At 38.0% G+C, this 17478-nt stretch overlaps 1 protein-coding gene across 6 annotated transcripts in view; it reads right to left on the bottom strand.

The window, feature by feature from the left end:
• LOC140683684 (uncharacterized) overlaps positions 1–17478 on the bottom strand; it is a 545997-nt gene that overhangs the window by 286886 nt on the left and 241633 nt on the right. The window contains exon 8 of one of the 6 annotated variants that reach the window (XM_072926711.1): positions 12492–13811. The exons of the other annotated variants lie outside the window; for them this stretch is intronic. Within the exon in view, the coding sequence (XP_072782812.1) occupies positions 13800–13811 (12 nt within the window). The 3' untranslated portion in view covers positions 12492–13799. Of the gene's footprint in view, positions 1–12491; positions 13812–17478 lie in introns of those variants that run through there. 6 annotated transcript variants of the gene reach the window in all.

Below are 17478 nucleotides of genomic sequence, written 5' to 3'. Positions count from 1 at the left end.
GGAATTCAAATCAAGGAAAAAGTGTTTAGACCAGCCAGAATATTAAAAATGAATAATGCTTATTCTTCCTGACTTTCTGGAATAGGATGCTGAAGAAGAGACTTTCATCCAGAATATATCTAATTCGCTGTCTAAAAAAAAACCCCAAAAACTCACTCAGAAAATATGATTTCAGAGCACCATGTCTACTGAGAGATTATATGAGAGTGCTTACCTCCACATGAGGGGTTAGCTAATGATAGTATCATGCATAAGATGCACAGTCAGGAAGAAGTGATGATTGTTCCCACATTCTTGAACAAAAATCCCTGCTATTCTCAAGAACCGTTGCATTAGAAGCTTACAAAAGATACAAAGCATTCAGCTGGGCAATTTGCAGTCGGGCTTGTATATTTGAAAGGGAACACAACTGGGATTTTTCTGGTTAAACAGGCCTGCTTATAAATGATTGAAAGTGGCTTGAAAAGCTCTTTCACCAGCTTCTTTATTTCTCTTGGGTGCATCCAATCTGGGCCCATAGAGTTGTGGGTGTCTAATTGGCATAGCTGGTCTCTAGTCATTTCAGTGTCATGGGGGCTTCACTCAGCTCTCCATCACTAACTTCCATCTCTGAGATCTGGATATCTTGAGGACAGCTGGTTTTGGTAGAAAAGACTGAGGCATTAAGCTCCCCAGCCTTTTCCGCATCCCCTGAAACCATGATACCCACTGCATCCAGCAAAGGATAAAGCTGCTTCTTAGCCCTCCTTTTGTTGCCAATGTATTTATAGAAACATTTTTTGTTGTCTTTAATTGTAGCTCCCAAATTAAGTTCTAGGTTGGCCCTTCTGATTTTCTCCCTACCCAACCTTACAACATCCCTGTAGTACCTACAAGCTACCTGCCCCTCCTTCCAGAGGTGATACAGTCTTCTTTTTTCCCTTGAGTTTCAGCCCAAGTTTTCTGTTTAACCAGGACATTCATTTCTGCTGCTGGCTTGTCTTGTGACCCATGGGGACAGCCTGTTCCCTTATCTTTAAGATTTCCTTTTTAAATCATGTGCAGCCTTCCTGGACTCCTCTGCCCTCCAGGACTGACTCCTAAGGGACTCTGTCAATCATTCTCCTCAACAGGCCAAAGTCTGCTGGAAGTCCAAGGCATCAGTTCTTCTGGCACCTCTTCTAACTTCACTAAGTATTGAAAACCCCTTCTAACTTCACCAAGTATTGAAACAATTTTGTGAATGCTGTGTCCAAGACACCCTCCAATATCACCCACAAGTCCTTCTCTGTTCACAAGAGATCTTAGCAGGGTACATCCCCTCATAGGATCAGTCACTAGCTATCAGGCTGTTATCTTCCACTAGAAACCTCCTAGAGTGCCTCTGCTCTGCTATAGAGTTCACCTTGTGCACTTATTAAGGGTAAAAGATTCCTTTCAGGACAGCCAGCCTGCTGACATTCCCCCTGATCTTTACCCAGAGGCACTCAACTTTGTCATCATTGTCACTGATTTCAATACAATCAAAACAATCCCTAGTAGCTCCACCTATCTCTTTTAAAGAGCTTGTAGCCATCCATTGCAGCACTCCAGTCTGAGAGTCATTCCACCACATTTCCATGACAATGACCACATGATAGCTTCCATGTTGCACAGTGGCTTCCAACTCCTCATGTTTATTGCCCATGCAATGGTGCCCTGGACACAGGCCAGCCACATCTAGGCTCATCTCTAGTAGGCCTGTCTGTAAACCCTTCAAACCTTATTTAAAGCCCTCTTAGTCAGCCCCACCAGCTCATGGGTCATAATATTTTGCTGAGACTGGTGGACCCAATTTGTCATCAGCAGACCTCATGCCCTGTAAACTGTCCCATGGCCAATACTCCCCAAATTTCCAGCTATGGCACCAGCCTCTTAGCCATGTATTAATCAGGGTAGTTTTCCTACTCCTTAGTGTATTCATCCCTGGTACGGAAATAATTGAGAGCACAATCAGTGCACTGACCCCTTTGGCCAAATGCCCCACTACCCTGAAATCTTATTTAATTGTCTTGGACTTCTTTCAATTCCATCACCCCCAACCTGGAGGACTAATGGGGGATAATGATCTGAGAGATGTACCAGATCAGGGAGTTTGCTTGTAATGTCCCTTACCTTGTCCAGGGAGGCAGGAGACTTCCCTTTGGGGAGGGTCATGTCAGTGTATTGGGCCCTCTATTCCTCTCAGAACTAAGTGGCCCTTCTTTTTTTCTTTTATAAAGGCAGCTGTAATATGTGGGGTTGGCTGATTTGCCCTGGGCAATGCCCCAGATGGTCATTTGCCTATGTCAATTCACCTACCCATCCTTCTTGAAACGATGAGGAATGAGTTTCACCCTACCTTCCCAGACATCACTGATGGTCAAAGTGACAAAACTAATCCAAGAGTAATGGGAAGACAAAAAACACCCTAAAATTCTGCAGCTTTAAATCTGACCATGAGTTCTGTGCTGGAAAACATATAAACCAAAACTCAAACTTACAGGAATGTTTAGACAATCTTGCCCACAGCAAAGAGATTGGTACAATCCAAGATTCTCGAGGCCTGACTAAAAATTGTATCAACTTGACCAGAGAGTCATAGGATGGCTTGGGTTGGAAAGGGCCTTAAAAATAATCTATCTACAACCCCTCTGCCCTCATCAATAGCACAGATTTTAAGATTCTGACACTATAATCTGGAAATAAGTCCCAGGCATCTATTTCATATGTAATAGTCTTATGCTGAATATAATGTATTTGATTGACAGAGGTTTGTCTTAATGTCCTTAATAAAGGAATGAGTAATGGCAATGTTATAGAACGAACACAACAATTGTTAATTGCTAAGACCTAAATCAGGTCCACTTTTGTGTTGCTGCCTTTGGTCCTAAACAGGACTTTATGAGTCTTTCTCAGTTATTTATGGAATAATGGGAAAGTTAGAATGTTTCAAAAGCTTTGATTATGGACTTTATAAAGCTGCTTATGGAGCTGGAGTGCAATATACAGAATAATGGAGCTGACCAGACCTCTAGCCTGGCAGCTAGAGGCCAGGTGGATGACCATTGGGGATCTTCAGTGACCTTTAATGCCTGCATTCATGCAACTGGACTGAAATCTCAATGCATACCTCTGAGGTGGTGAGTGCCTACTCTGCCCTTTTTGAGATTGCCAAAAAGCACTTAAATTGAATGAACACCATGGCAGTGTTTTAGCCATTCTGCACAAAGTCAGCATGGTGAAATGTCCTATATCCCTTGTCAAATTCCCTTGTGTCACATGACATCAGGCCAAATAAGAATCTGGATTTTTTTTTGCAAGTAAAAAATAAATGTAGAGTATTAGGGAATAGGAAAGCTAGAGTTTAGGTAGAGATAAATTTTACTGTATAAAGTCACATATCCCTATATATAATGTACCCTGAAATGTGTGAAGTAAAATCCATTTTAACCCAAGTCCTGTCCATGTTAGCCCATATCTTCACCATTGACTTAGTCTTTAATGTCATTATTCATGTGATATTTCTGCAATGTGATTATTAGCATGCAACTATTTAGAAAGAATTGGGATTACTTGCTGAAATGTTCAGGAAAGCTATCCACTTACACTGGATGCTAGCTGGAAAAATATTTTATGCCAGCCTTTGTGGACACATATAAAATACATCTTTTATTAAAACAGATGAAAGTGATTGCAATTTAATGCAACTCAAGTATAACTAATTAAATAGTTTAATTAGCTAATAAGGCTTATATTGAAATGAGCAATGCTTAATGAAATGGACAAAAATGCTGAATAATGTATTTACATTGCATTAGATAGGACCAGGCTTGAAAACAAGTTCCACTCTCCTACTGAAGTAGATACAGAAACAAAAGGGTTTCTGTTTTGTATTTTCTACGACCATGTTTGCTTTGTTAATTGCTCTGCACATAAGGGCTGTACATGCGGTGAACAGATGAAATCGGATTACCTTGGCTGTAGCACAGGTGAAGACACTTGTGTTTACACCCTGTTTGAAAGGAGAGAATGGAGGAAGGTGGAGTGGTCTACCAGAGCAGTGGTACTCTGTGTGTCAGTAAGGCAGAAATTTTGCTTCTAACAGTTAGTGTAAGTTTATCTTTCCTGATATTTAGGTGAAAGCCTCTACCACCTCAGATTTTGGATTTTGGAAAATTATTACGAGTGTGAAACAGACTTCATTGTCTCCAACTGCCCAGTTGCCAGTCCAGCGCCTCTCCCTGTCAAGATTTTGGTCCACCTGTCTTCCCCATGAAAAATTACAGGGGATTTCTCTTAGATGTAAGACTCCTAACAAAGTGATACACTCTTCATCTGCTGCAATCAGTAGTAAGACTTCTTTGGATTTCAATGAAAATAGCATTTGGCCCTAAATATTACTGATATTTTGTCTTTCCATTTTTGTAAAGGAGGTTGGAAATGCTTGCAACATTTCAGACCAAGGAGCTTTCCATTTAATTTCCCAAACCATCTGAACATTGCTGATGTATTTGACATGAAAAGTGTTTAGAAAAATTATATTAGATTACAAAATAAGGTTCTGAACAAGGGTCTTTACTGGGGGATATTTCTCCAGAGAATATGGCTCTCAATACTTTCTGAAGGTGCAAACTCATTCACAAAAATCTTTAGATCCCCGAACAGAAAGTTTATTCCTATTAGAGCTAGTATAATATTTGGTACATCAAAAAATCAAAACAGCTGTGTCTGAATGACACAGGCTTTAAGTCACTGTTGTCACTTCATATGCTGTTCCTCTGCCTGGCCCTGCAGGGCCAAGATATCTTTGGGGTACCAGGAACAGTGAAAGACTTTATCTTCACCAGTGGTAGACCACAGAGCATGTATCAGTGGACAGCATTCTGTGGTTGTGTTATTTTCAGCTGTTGTTGAAAAGTAAATAAAAATGAAACATATTCTGAGAAAGTTGTTTTGTTTTTTTTTTTTTAATTTATTATCACAATCATTGGTTGGATTCATATTCCAGGGACCCTCAAACACTTAACCTAAGAACTATGCTGATTTAAGCTATTTGGGGCATGTATTTAATTTGCCTTTTTTTTGCTGTGTAAATGAAATCTACAAAAATGTATATAATAGACAAGACAATTTTTTTTTTAAATACTGGCTAATCAGAATGATTTGCATCAGGAATCCAATTCACAACTGGCAATTAATATCCCGTTTACCAATTCATGTTAAAATAAACACTAATTATGGCACAAGCTTGCTTCATAAATGCTCTGGTTTAGATTGTTAAGAAATGCTTTGTGCAACCCGACTGTTTTTTATTTTGCAAATCAATTGCACAACTGCTTGGTCCCATAGAGAAGGCAATGCTATGCCACACATGGTGGCTAAACAGCGTATGAATTAAACTCCATATAAGCAAATTTCTTTGTAAGTAATTTATATTGTATGGTAAACTTGTATCCCACTAGAACAGCAAATTAAAACATTAATCACATCTGTAAAATTTAAGGCCTTGTGCATACAGAAAAAATATTAGGGAAATACATTTTCCCGTATTGCTGAAATAAATATTCCACATATGGAAGCCAGTCTAATCCTTCTCATTATAGTGTGGATGAAGATGAACATTAAGCCCATATAACATTTCTTTCAGAATTAGTCGATAGCTCATTTTAGTAGGTAGCACATATTTCCAAACCTGAAATGCCCACATTCAATCAGATTTGCAGTCTCCTTCCCTTAGCTGTTGCAGCTTTTCATCACTGTTAGGTAACCACTGTGATTATTCCATATCACATAATGATGAGAAGACAGAACAAGCTCTCTCCCCAGCGCTGAGCAGGTTGTAAGCTGTGGCAAACTAACTTGCTCTGAAATTATCAAGCGTTCCAGCACTCCTTAGCATCACTAACATAGGCAGCCTGCCAGCCCCCTCTCCAACATCCAAATCATCTTCCTCTCTTAACCACATTTTTATCCATCTGCTTCACAAAGCAGCCCACATGCTTTGACTTACTCTTGTATTTGAGTACAATGTGAGTTTACTTTTATATCTAAGCCTTTCTGTGCTATTTCATCAAATGTGGTACTCTCCCTGGATAATTACCTAATTGTCACTACAGTATGGAATTTAAACCTGGTAAGTAATGCTGGCTTTATCACCCCAGTACTTAACAGCTTGATACCGTATCACTCTTCTCATCTCCAGCCTGGACACTACTCCCCGTTATTTGGATCCACACAGGGATCTAAAACATAAAAAGACCCCCTGCATATGACTGGGGGCTGGAGATGTAGCACACCCCTGATGGTACTTGGGGAGGAACAACCAAAGAGCATTTCCTCTGGACCCTCTCACCTGACTCTTCCATCTCAATTAAAAGCCAGCAGAGCCCAGGCTGGTTATGTGAAAGCGAGGGTTAAATTCTGCTTTTGGCAAATAATTTCTGGAGGGGTAACTGGGTACCCATCTGACAGCAGCTGGGACTCTACACTTATCCTACAATTTGTCCTCATTCCCTCATCCAATAAGAAGCTGTTGTAGTCACATGTACTTGTGTTGTCAGCTTCCCTGCAGGCCAAACCACCCTTTGTTTCAACGATGAAAAAATATATTGCTTTTACTTTAGCTGACTTCCAATCAGCCTGTGATTTTCTCCATTTGCTACATTTGCCAATCCATTCATTCAATGGTCTCTTCCACTCCCTGGATGCTTTGAGCTTTGTTATTGTATGTAATGATCAGACCATGGAATTAAAGAAAATTATAAGACTAGTATGTCCTTCCTTGCCTGAGAACTGGGAAGATACCTCCCATAGGTAACATTTGGCGGTATTATTCACAGAAATAAGCAATTCCTTTTGTCCCATTACTGTCTTTAACTGTTTTCTTTAAAACAAATTTAAAATAACTCACGGTGAAATAACGATTGGTTATTAACTTTAGAGAGAGTCACAAGAGAAAATTCAGCTCTCAAAAATGCAAACTGATAGCTCAGTATGGATTTATTTACACAGTTCTGCCTATTCATGTGTATTTCCACGTGTTATTTTAATAGTTGGATGTGCATACAGTATTACAAAAACATGAGAGATTATATATTTTTGAAGTCATCATGGTTTTTTTTCAAAGAACTATATTTTTAAAGTAGCATCTAAGGCAGAATGTATTTATAAAGCAGTATCAGGAGAGAGCTACCTAGTGGGACTGTCAAAAACATGCTAAATTCCTAATTCGAATTAAAATTAACAGAGATTATCTCCCTAATGAATACTGAAAATTTTTCTAGGTACCTCTCCCCATCAGGAACTTAAAGACTTCTGAGACTTTTTCAAAGGCTCCAAATAATTTAGGTTCACTGGGAGCTTTTGGTAGTTGTTTATTTGTTTTTTCCACAGAGCAATGTAAAGCAGACTCCACTGTGCTCAGGTCTGGCATGGAATACCAAGTTGCAGACCTGGAGTGCAGACCTGAAATCAAAGGCCACCAGGTATAAAAGCAAAAAGATATAAACAATTAATTCAACTAACTCAGAACTTGTCAAGCTGGGATTAAACTGTGGATGCTTTGCCCACAGTAGTGATACTGTTAACAGTTTCATGCCTTAGGTGACGAACCCAGTGCATGAATGCCATTTTTTCCTGACAGTGGCTGTAGTTATGATCTGCAGAGGCAAGTGTTTCTGCTTGAGGAGCACCTAATTATCTTTTAGTTCTGAGCCGCTGGCCCAGTGAGATCCAGCTGCAGGTAACAGTCCCTACCTGTATCTCGATGCCACCAAGATCTGAAGACTTCTACTCATGTGGAAGAGCCGTACATTTAACAGGACTCTGAAGGATCAGGATTGGGTTTATTGTTTTGTTGTACCACAAAGGCACTGATAACTCTCTGTTGAAAATCTGTGTTTAATGAAGAAAATATGAAATTAATTGCATTTCTTCCTTTAATGTCATATCCATTTACCCTGACACTTTGACAGTAGTGTACACACAGTGATGTTCACACAGATGGGATGGCTGCTGCTTCTTTAAATCCAGCAATAGTCTGTGAACCAAACAGCAATGCGAAGGCAAACACCAACCATATTATGATGAATCTAAGTGACTAACCATTCATTTCAGTATTTTACCATGGTTTTATTTCACTGTCTGCACCGTTGCATATTAATCAGTGACATCAGGAAGTAGAAAGTGAAATCAGCTCCAGAAGAGTATATAACCTCCAAGGCACCAATTCAGAAGGCTGTTTCGGTAGTTTTGAAGGATAGTACCACTGCCTGGTGTAATATGAGGTGACCATCTTGTTATTTCCGTATCCCAAAGTTGTGATTATCAGAGATTTACACTCACCTACTATTTTTATTCCCTGCCATTTCAGCAGGAAATCACCAGCCTTTTAACTGACATTCATATTCCCAATGGTTAATATTCAAGTTTCTCCCATGAGCACTTCTGCAGGTGCTCGATTTTACTGTTGTAGTAAGTTCCCCAGTACTTACTTTGATTACATGGCACATTTTCATCATAGTCATGATTCTATGAAATTTGATTTAATACTCAAAAAATTCCCTTTTTGAGTTTTAGCTACGAGATTTATATTAATGTTTATAGGGTTTTAATTTCATTCTAAGAGTTCTTTACATTTAAGTCTAAGATGCTTTTGAGCCTGCGTCTAATGGTGGCCTTTCAAAAAGAGAATTCCACATCAATGCAACACAGTAGTCCTGAGCACATTGACCAGAATTCCCATTGAACATTGCAGGCATCCTCTGCCTTCTGGGAGACTATGTGGATATCAGACAAAATTAACTTTGTACTGGTAATTCAAAAAAAAAAAACCCAAAAAAAACAGCACAATAAAATAAATTAATGGAAACAGAAATAAAAAAAGAGTCCTGTGTTTCAAATATAAGACAGGGAACAGAGCCCCTTCTATTGAAGTGAAATGACCATTTTTGATGAAGGATAGATTCCTCTTCTTTGAGGATCCATACAAATAACTGTTTTCACTTATACTCTAGCTTAAAAGATGGGCATTTGTCTTCTCGGTGGAGTCCCATGTTAGAAATTTGATTTAGAATGAGATAATAAAATCCCACAAGCTTGTCTCCTTCCTATCTCAAAAAAGGGTGTATTTAATATGGAGAGTGCAGAGTTAAAAAAAAAAAAAAAAAAGAACACTTTTCTGAAATCTTTGTTCTTTTGGACAGTCCAGAATATTTTATAGCATTACTGAGGCTTCTCTTATATGTATAAATTACTAATCACTTTCTATGAAACATGTGTAAACCACAAAAGAAAAAAAGAAATATCACTTTTATAAGCATTAATATGTGCCCGGCTTCACTGTCTTTGTCATATCACCTTCCCCAAAAAAATAAGATATTAACACTTAAAGGAAGTTTTCAGTATCAGAGCTGAGGTTATTATTCCTTTTTTAGGGAAGGAGTATTTTTTTTATTATATAAACTAATTAACAGGAGGCATTAATAAAATAGGTATGTTTAGTATACTTTAATTCCTTTGGAAAAATGCTCTTTTTCATAAACTGCATCCACAACTTTGGAAACAGTGCAGATGCAGCAGGCATGAATACTATCTTATTTAAATGTCTGTATTAAGCACAACCTCTCTCTGCTAAAAATGGGGAAAAAAACAAACAAGTCATATTCATCAAAGTAATTGTGTAGGTACTTTCAGTACCAAAATGCCTAGAATGAAAGATTGAACTGCTAACGGCAGCAGTGACAGCCATGAATCATGGTAGGCTACTTCGGGGCCTTTACCACCATAAAACAAAAGATGTAGATGAAAAATGCTGCAATTAAGTGATTTGATTTCTGCCCCCTTTTTCCTACTGCATTCGTGCATGGCTGCACAGCAAAGATTGATGGGAAAAATTACTCTACGTGATCTCTGACAGAGCCTTGGAACAATTCTATAAGGGGGAAACATACAAATCAAACCAGCTTCCTTGTATTCAAACAAAATAATACATATAAAGCAAATACTTTAGCCTATATCCAAAGCACCAACATTTGCATGCACACATAAATTTTTGAGAAATGCTCTGCTATCAAAACCAAACTCATGGATTTTCCAGCTAGTTGGGTAATACTGATATTTGTTTAAATAAATATTCAATCAGTAGTACTGAGTGGCATCCTAAATATGTTTGTGCAGTGAAAAGAACAAATTGCACATACAAATTTATGGAGGTAAAATGTTCTTATCTTTTATATCAATGTGTTATTAATAAAATACTCTCAAAATAAGATAATAAGAAAATCTTCCTGCATATTAGACTCCACTATCATTACCATCATTTAAATGGACATTTTCAATGGGCATTTGTAAGTGAGTTCGGAGAAAGCATATAAAGGATTTATATCTGTAGTACTTGTGTAGAGGGAAAGCATTATAATATGGCTGACATATACTTTAAAATATGCTAAACGTGCAAAAGGCATTGGATAAAATAAACAAGCAATGTTAATGCAAATGGGAGGTGACTGCTTCTACCATAGCCTGCTCTACTGATATTATGTGAGATTTATTTCCTGATGAGAGAATAAAGACCACACAGATCCAGCCCACTGTAAAAAATGTGCAGATGATTTTGCTCAAATATACACAATGGAATCAACTCACCGAAAAAAGATGTGTAAAGATTTGACTGCATTATGCATAGTAAAGCAGAGCCTGTACAGACCGACTAGGGCACTGATAATTAAAGTTAGTTCTTTTTGCCAAAGACCTAATGTTACATTATGCTTAAAAGAAATCCTGCTGCAGTCTCCTTTCCAATGTCAGATAATATTTTTCATTTTGATACGTATTTTTTGCCGCATATTGAACACTTCTTCCCAGAGATTTTGTTTATCCGCAGTGCATAAGATCATATATTTTGTTTCTGCATGTAGCTGACTTATTCGCCTTCAGATTTTTTTTTCTTTTTCTGATAAGCAGGTACAAGCCTCATGAGGTTGAGACTTCATATACATAAGCCTCTCCACCTTCAGCAGCTTTCTGCCTGATTTATGGGGGCCTACAAACCATCTTCCATGACTAGAGAAGCAACTTTTTCATTTTCAAAGTTAATCCAGTTCTAGGATGAATTAACTGCTGCATAACACCCCGACAGCTAGATTGTGCTTTTATCCAGCTAGCTAGCATTCCCTATAACTTCTTACCCTGTAAAATAAACATTAAGTGCTTTGGCCTCCTGATTGCTTACTATTGATCACTTTTATAACCCAGGACACCTTATCTTCTTTTAGCATTTTACAGTATCATTAACTGTAAAAGGAGAGTGAATTTCTTCTGCCAGCCTATTTTTGTATAAGGGCTTAGCACATCCAGAAAAAAGAGCTTATTGTGTTGACTTACTGGTATGGCTTATTAGGCCCATTCTGGCAAAAACAGAAGTGAAAATAGACTTTTGGGTTAGCAGGCAGAATTGGGGTCTAGGAAGACCTTCCTGAAAAGGCTAGGTGCACTTGGATGCGGAGATTATATTCAAAGAGGTACCTGTTTTCTCTCATTCTTTGGGTCAAAATTATAGACTTCAAACTCTTGGAAGTAAGAGCCAGAGTTTATTATAAAAAATGCTGAAGGTCAACATTGTTTTTTAGACTTTCCTGCTTTACAAATATTAAGCAGCTTATACTTAATGTAATATTTGTGATAAAGAATAGGATATTCAACATTGAGCTATTTTAGTTTAGCAATTTGAAAAAGCAGAAGGTGTGGCTGGCATAGGTTTGTGACTGCAGTTTTCTCTGCTCATGGAGCAGTAGGCAGCAGGTGGAAGCCCCCATAGTCTATGTCCCACACAAAAGGTACAAGATAATGATGGATAAGAAGGAGAAAAAAGTGCAATTGTGTGTTCTCCTCAGTATTTCACAAAACAGAAACATTGTGCTCCATGCAGAAATCCAAAAAAATCTGCAAGGATTAATATAGCATCATCCACCTTAGTGTATTATTTTGGGGAAAGGAGACATGAACTTATCTAAGGAGGCTAGGAGACATTCCTCAGGAGTCAGAGTTTTTGGCAATCAAGGAAATCCAGTGACTGTTATAATAATGCAACCATCATTTTAAAGGCTGATGGCTTAGTTTTAGCAGGAAAAAATTCATCAACTTCAATTGCATTTGTTGCTGAAACTGCTCCAAAAGGCAGAGGAATTTGAGAGGAATTCACATTGTGTTGGAACATGTGGAAAAATAGATATGCCATGCCAGAATACAGGCCATCAAATCTACTGGATAAATTACAGGAAAAGGCTCTGAAATTAGATGAAGAAGAAGAGGGTGAAAGGAGGACATGCATTTCTCTGAGACCTGGGCAGGGCAGAAGGGCTGCAGTGGGAGCAGGGCTCAGAGCCTACCAGCAGTTTTCCTCCCATGCACCAGAGCCTTCAGGGCTCTAAAATGATATTTATTTTTTTATTTACAGTTTTTGACTTTACTTTAATCTCATGGCATAAAGTCTATTATTTTTTCCTATTGAGTGTATTTGAATTTAAGCAGAAGTGATGCATTAATGATGAAACAGGAACTTTAATGTGGAGATGATGTACCTGGAGGATTCAGATGGGTCTCAGAAAGAGACGGGTGATAAGGACCCATCTCCTTTCAAACCATCGGAACAAATCTGGTGACTGTTATTGCCCCTTGCTTGTTTCAAAGAACATAAATCTTCTTTCACTCACAGGTTGGGGACCCTTCTCTAAAGATCAGTAGGATGGGGGAGCACATCACCAAACCCCAAAGTGGATTTTTCAAGCACAGTTATTTTTCCAATGCCTCAAATATTCTTATTAAACCCGGGACAAGTTGTTTAGCTTTTTGTGATCTTGGAGTGTGTTGTTATTTCACTGTTCTGTCCTTGTCCTGTTATGGATCTCCTATTCCTCGTAGCATTCTTTATTTCTTACTTGAAACTTGCAAAGCATGAAGATGTGGACTTCCATTTGTGATTATGCAAATAGTAATAAAAACAATAGTATTAAGAATTTAGCTTGCTCTCAATCTACCCATCAGTCAAGAAACTGGTGGTTTTGCAGACAGGTGTTAGTAAGTAAATTTCACTTAGAATGTTTTAGAGATTAAGAAACTTAAATTTACGTATTTGCCTGTAGGTTTCTGCAAGTGCAGGTGTGTGAGTTCCCATTATACAGTCAATGGAGAACTAGTAAATCCATTTGACAGAAGTAAAGCATTTGAAGTTCTCCTAGACACTGTCTGTCATCTGGAATATATTGTCATCTCATTTCTTTACAATCTGTATGCATGCAATGGCATACACTACTCCAAGAATAAAGACAAAATTGTAGCAATTCCCAAGTCATCGACCCCAGCAATGGCAGTAACTACTCACTGCAGAGTCAGTTCTCCTGGGGGAAAAAGTCCATATAGGCTTCTGTGTCAGCTTCCCCTGTGTAACTTCCCCTGGCATCTCCTTTCCCTGTCCCCCCACTGGATTGGTATCCCTGGTGGCCACCTCCCTTTCCCTGGACACCAAATCCCTCTGCCCAGCCCTTAGCTCTGCCCCCCATCCCTTCCCCTTAAGCTGCCTTCTCCACGTGGTTGTTCTTTTTTACCTCACTGGGTTCCCTTCAGCCACTGCTGATATCTTTCACTGGAATGAAGCCTGGCAAAAAGAGCCTTTCTTGCCTCTATCGCTGAGCCAGCTGCGGTGAGTGTTGAGTGAGGGCCTGACTGTGTTGTCTGAAGGTTAACTCAGCTTGCTTTTCCACAGGAGAGGCTTGTTGGGGACAGATTATAGGCAGCAGCAACCACTATTCCAACACCTGCATTTTTACAAAATAAAAAGTAAAAAAATAAAAAATGGAAAAAAAAAAAAGAAGAAGAAGAAAAGAAAGACTCATTTTCCTGCTGTGACAACTTTATCACAAAGGAATTCATATATGCACCTGTGGTTGATCCCACATCTCCTTTACCAAAAGAGAGTAAGAGTTTAAAAGTACTCTTCACAGTCAATATGTAAATATCTGGAAGGCTCACCTTCATGCAGACTTTTGCCTGATGCATTCTAGTGCATTGGGAACCATATAATGTGATAGGAGCCCCCACAAATGATTAATATATCTCTATTGATATATTGTGAATTTAATGGAAAACTACCAGGATCAAAAGTGAGTTGCATTCACGAAAGCTGATATAAAAAAGAGATGCCTAGATCAGGAGTTAATCCCAATTTAATGTACCACTTAAGAAATGGCAATTCTAGTTACATTATCTCTTCTGTAACACTGCGGCAGGCTGGAGAAAATGTTAAAGAGCACTGCAGGAAATCAGATAGACCATTAAATAAATACTCTGTTACTAATTAACCATTTAATTAAGCTTCTCTATTTTACCTTTTGATTTATCAATAGTTCCATGAGAATGAAACAGTAACAATGTCCATCAGATGCCATTTTACATTTTACACTTCTTATATTTTACAGTTAATTTCACATTTTATTATTTTCTGACATAATTTTCCTTAGGAATCCATTTATGTATTTGCTTATTTATTTGATTTTTTTTTTCACTTTTACATAGGCAGTTGTGTTTTTGATGTTGGGAGTCTTGTGGAATGTGCTGAACTATTGCACCAAAAAAAAGTGTTTGCCACTAGAGCCTGATGATAAATCCAAACTATCATGTGATACAGTGTTATAGGCAATGTCTCATCACTGACCAAAATGCTTTCATGGATGGGCATTCTGGAAAAGTGAGGAGGATTCACACCCTCTCCTGTTAAATAAATGAAGACCTAAGGACACTCACTGTGGCTATGAAGCTGCATTGGAATAATGTAATCTACTATGCAAACAGTTCCGTGTACAGCATGCTGTTTTGATCAGTCTCTCTGGGGAAAAATACCCCCTGCATCATATAATTAAAAAGCTATTTAACTGTGTAAAAATACAAATATTCCCAAATCAAGTTTCAGCCAAATATCCTATACAAGTCAAAACATGGATATCAGAGACAGCAATGGTCTTGTGTTTACACCCCACAGCACTACAGAGAGATGAACACTTAGCTTTTGTTTTGGTCTCAATTCATTTTTTCAAGAAGCATAATTAAAAAGTGCATTAATGCCACCAATTATGGCCTCCAAGGGACCAGAAACCCCATGTTACTATGTGATGGAACACAACAGAGCTGCAAACATCCATTTGCCATTATAATACTCATTAATCCTGCCAAATACAACTCATTATGAGACTTCAAGAAAATCATCTCATAGGCAAACACGGCACAGAATCTATCTGTCACTGCATTCCTCTCAGCACAAGTTGCAGGGGTGGAAATTGTTCAATGTAACTAATTTATGAAGCTGCAAACTAACCATTCATTTCTGACACAAACCAGGAGGTGTCTGAAAATGTATAAGGACTTCTTTCCTGCTGGAACATCCATTTAATTGTGTCTTCTTCAAAAGTGAATGTTTGATAGAACTTGAAGAAAACACTGTGAAAATGGGAAGAATTGCCTTGAAAATTTGCTCAAATCAGTGTTCCTTAATTAAAGGCCATGCTTCTCTTAAAGAAGGTGCTGGAATTTCTCTTTGAACTATTGGATTCTGTGCCAGAATAATTTGGTATTTAGATTTTCCTGTGTGCAAAAATACTGTCCAGATTGCAAGGATGTGTTCAGATATTCAAGCTGTCCACTTGAAAGGATTTGAGAAAAAGTTGAGGTATTGAAAAGAAGAGGTTGTTTGAGGAAGATGGATGCATCCTGAAAGCACTGTGGATGGGTGGAGAGTTCCTTGTAGCATAGCAGCTGTCTTCAGCTGTGTTGCAGAAATTTTGATTCCATTCAGAAAATATTTCTGTCTTTTTTTCTGATGTAAACTGAAAGATTATTTGATTTCTAATACTGTATTTTTAAAGTGAGTAGAATCCTGTATTTTTCATGTAAAAAAAAAAATCAGAACAGAAAAGTTCTGAGCTGTGAAGAAAAATAAAACAATAACAGAAAGAAAAGCTATACGTAATAGATACTCACACAATTAAATGAGTTCCTTGGGGAATCTAATATATCCTTGCTCTTTGATGTCTGAAGTCAGGATTAGTGAAATCCAGACTCTAGAAAATTTAAAGATGGTATAGTCCTTCTCTTTTTTAAAATAGCTCTTTGAGGTCAAATATAAAACTCATGCAGAGAAAGGAGAATATTGAAGGAAGTCTTACGAAATTCAGCATGCTCAGCATCTCTGAGGTTAACATTAATTTTGAACAATACCTCATTCCATTTAAAACTGAGAGATTGTTACAACAATGTATTTACAATGCTAAATAAAGTTAGGATAATAAGAAGAGTAATTCTGCATCATAATCTGGCAATGCAGCCACCTGTGTTACAATAAAAAGCTATAAACCTCTCTAGGTGCTTGTTCTGCCTCAGAGTTTTTGACTGCTACAAATGTAATCTCTCCAGGGCAGGGGCTCCATCTTGTTCCACAAATTCACCCATTGCTCAATGCTGCGTTGGGGTATGGTGCTATGCAGAGAAGTCCAGACAACTCATGGGGGTATGGTTCTCAATACTTTGTATTTCTTTCCTTATATAGATTTTTATTCATATTTATTCATTCTGAGCATCCAGAGTCTTTCAGCCTCACACATAGGGACTGGATCTGAGCAAATACCTTTCTTTTCTACAAATATGTGGATATTGATATATGATCACAGGTGTATGCTAATTATTCAAAGTCTTGTTTAAATATATTAAAAGAAGAGAGTTCCCAATCCCAAATGAGGTTAGGCATGCTTTTGGTAGGCAAGGCCATTTATTTGTCAGCCAACCATGTATTTGTGAATCCTTGCTCTCAAGACTCCCTACCTCATTTCCTAGCTGCATCCTAGCTCCAGGACTTTGCTCAGTAGCCCAGGCAGCTAATGATTTCTTCTGTGTGCCCTGTTGGTGCTCCATCTACATAAAAGAAAGTATTTGACACAGCAAGATCCTCACTTTCAACTTGTCTGAGCCCTTGCTGCTCCAACTGTTACCTGAAAATAAACTGCTCAGTAATCCCTTCATATATATTTGAAGAAGAGTTTGGTAGTAGTAGTCAACAGAAGTTTGGAAACCTTTTAGCAAGTAATGGCTTCTTCTGAAACTCAGAATATAGACTTTATAACTAAAGCTTATAAATATCTGATTTCAGAAGTGCTGAATTCTCTGACATCAGGGAAAATAAAGGGGAGCTGTAGCTTATAGACACTATAAAGCCTTTTGCTCATGATATACATTTAAAAGCAAAGCAACAAAAATATAGATCTGCCCATCTGAATGAATGAAACATATATACTGGCGTTGTAGTAACGGGTGCCAGATATTGATCAGTGTGAATATAATGAATTATATGATCTATAAGACCATAATCCAGCTATTAATCTGCCTTTTAGGTCATAATCACATACACTTCTAAAAGCTAAACTAATCAAACAGTAAGCA

This window comes from Taeniopygia guttata, chromosome 3 (genome assembly GCF_048771995.1).
Source record: "Taeniopygia guttata chromosome 3, bTaeGut7.mat, whole genome shotgun sequence".
In the NCBI taxonomy this organism is placed as follows: Eukaryota; Metazoa; Chordata; class Aves; order Passeriformes; family Estrildidae; genus Taeniopygia; species Taeniopygia guttata.
This window is presented reverse-complemented; position numbering and strand designations above follow the sequence as displayed.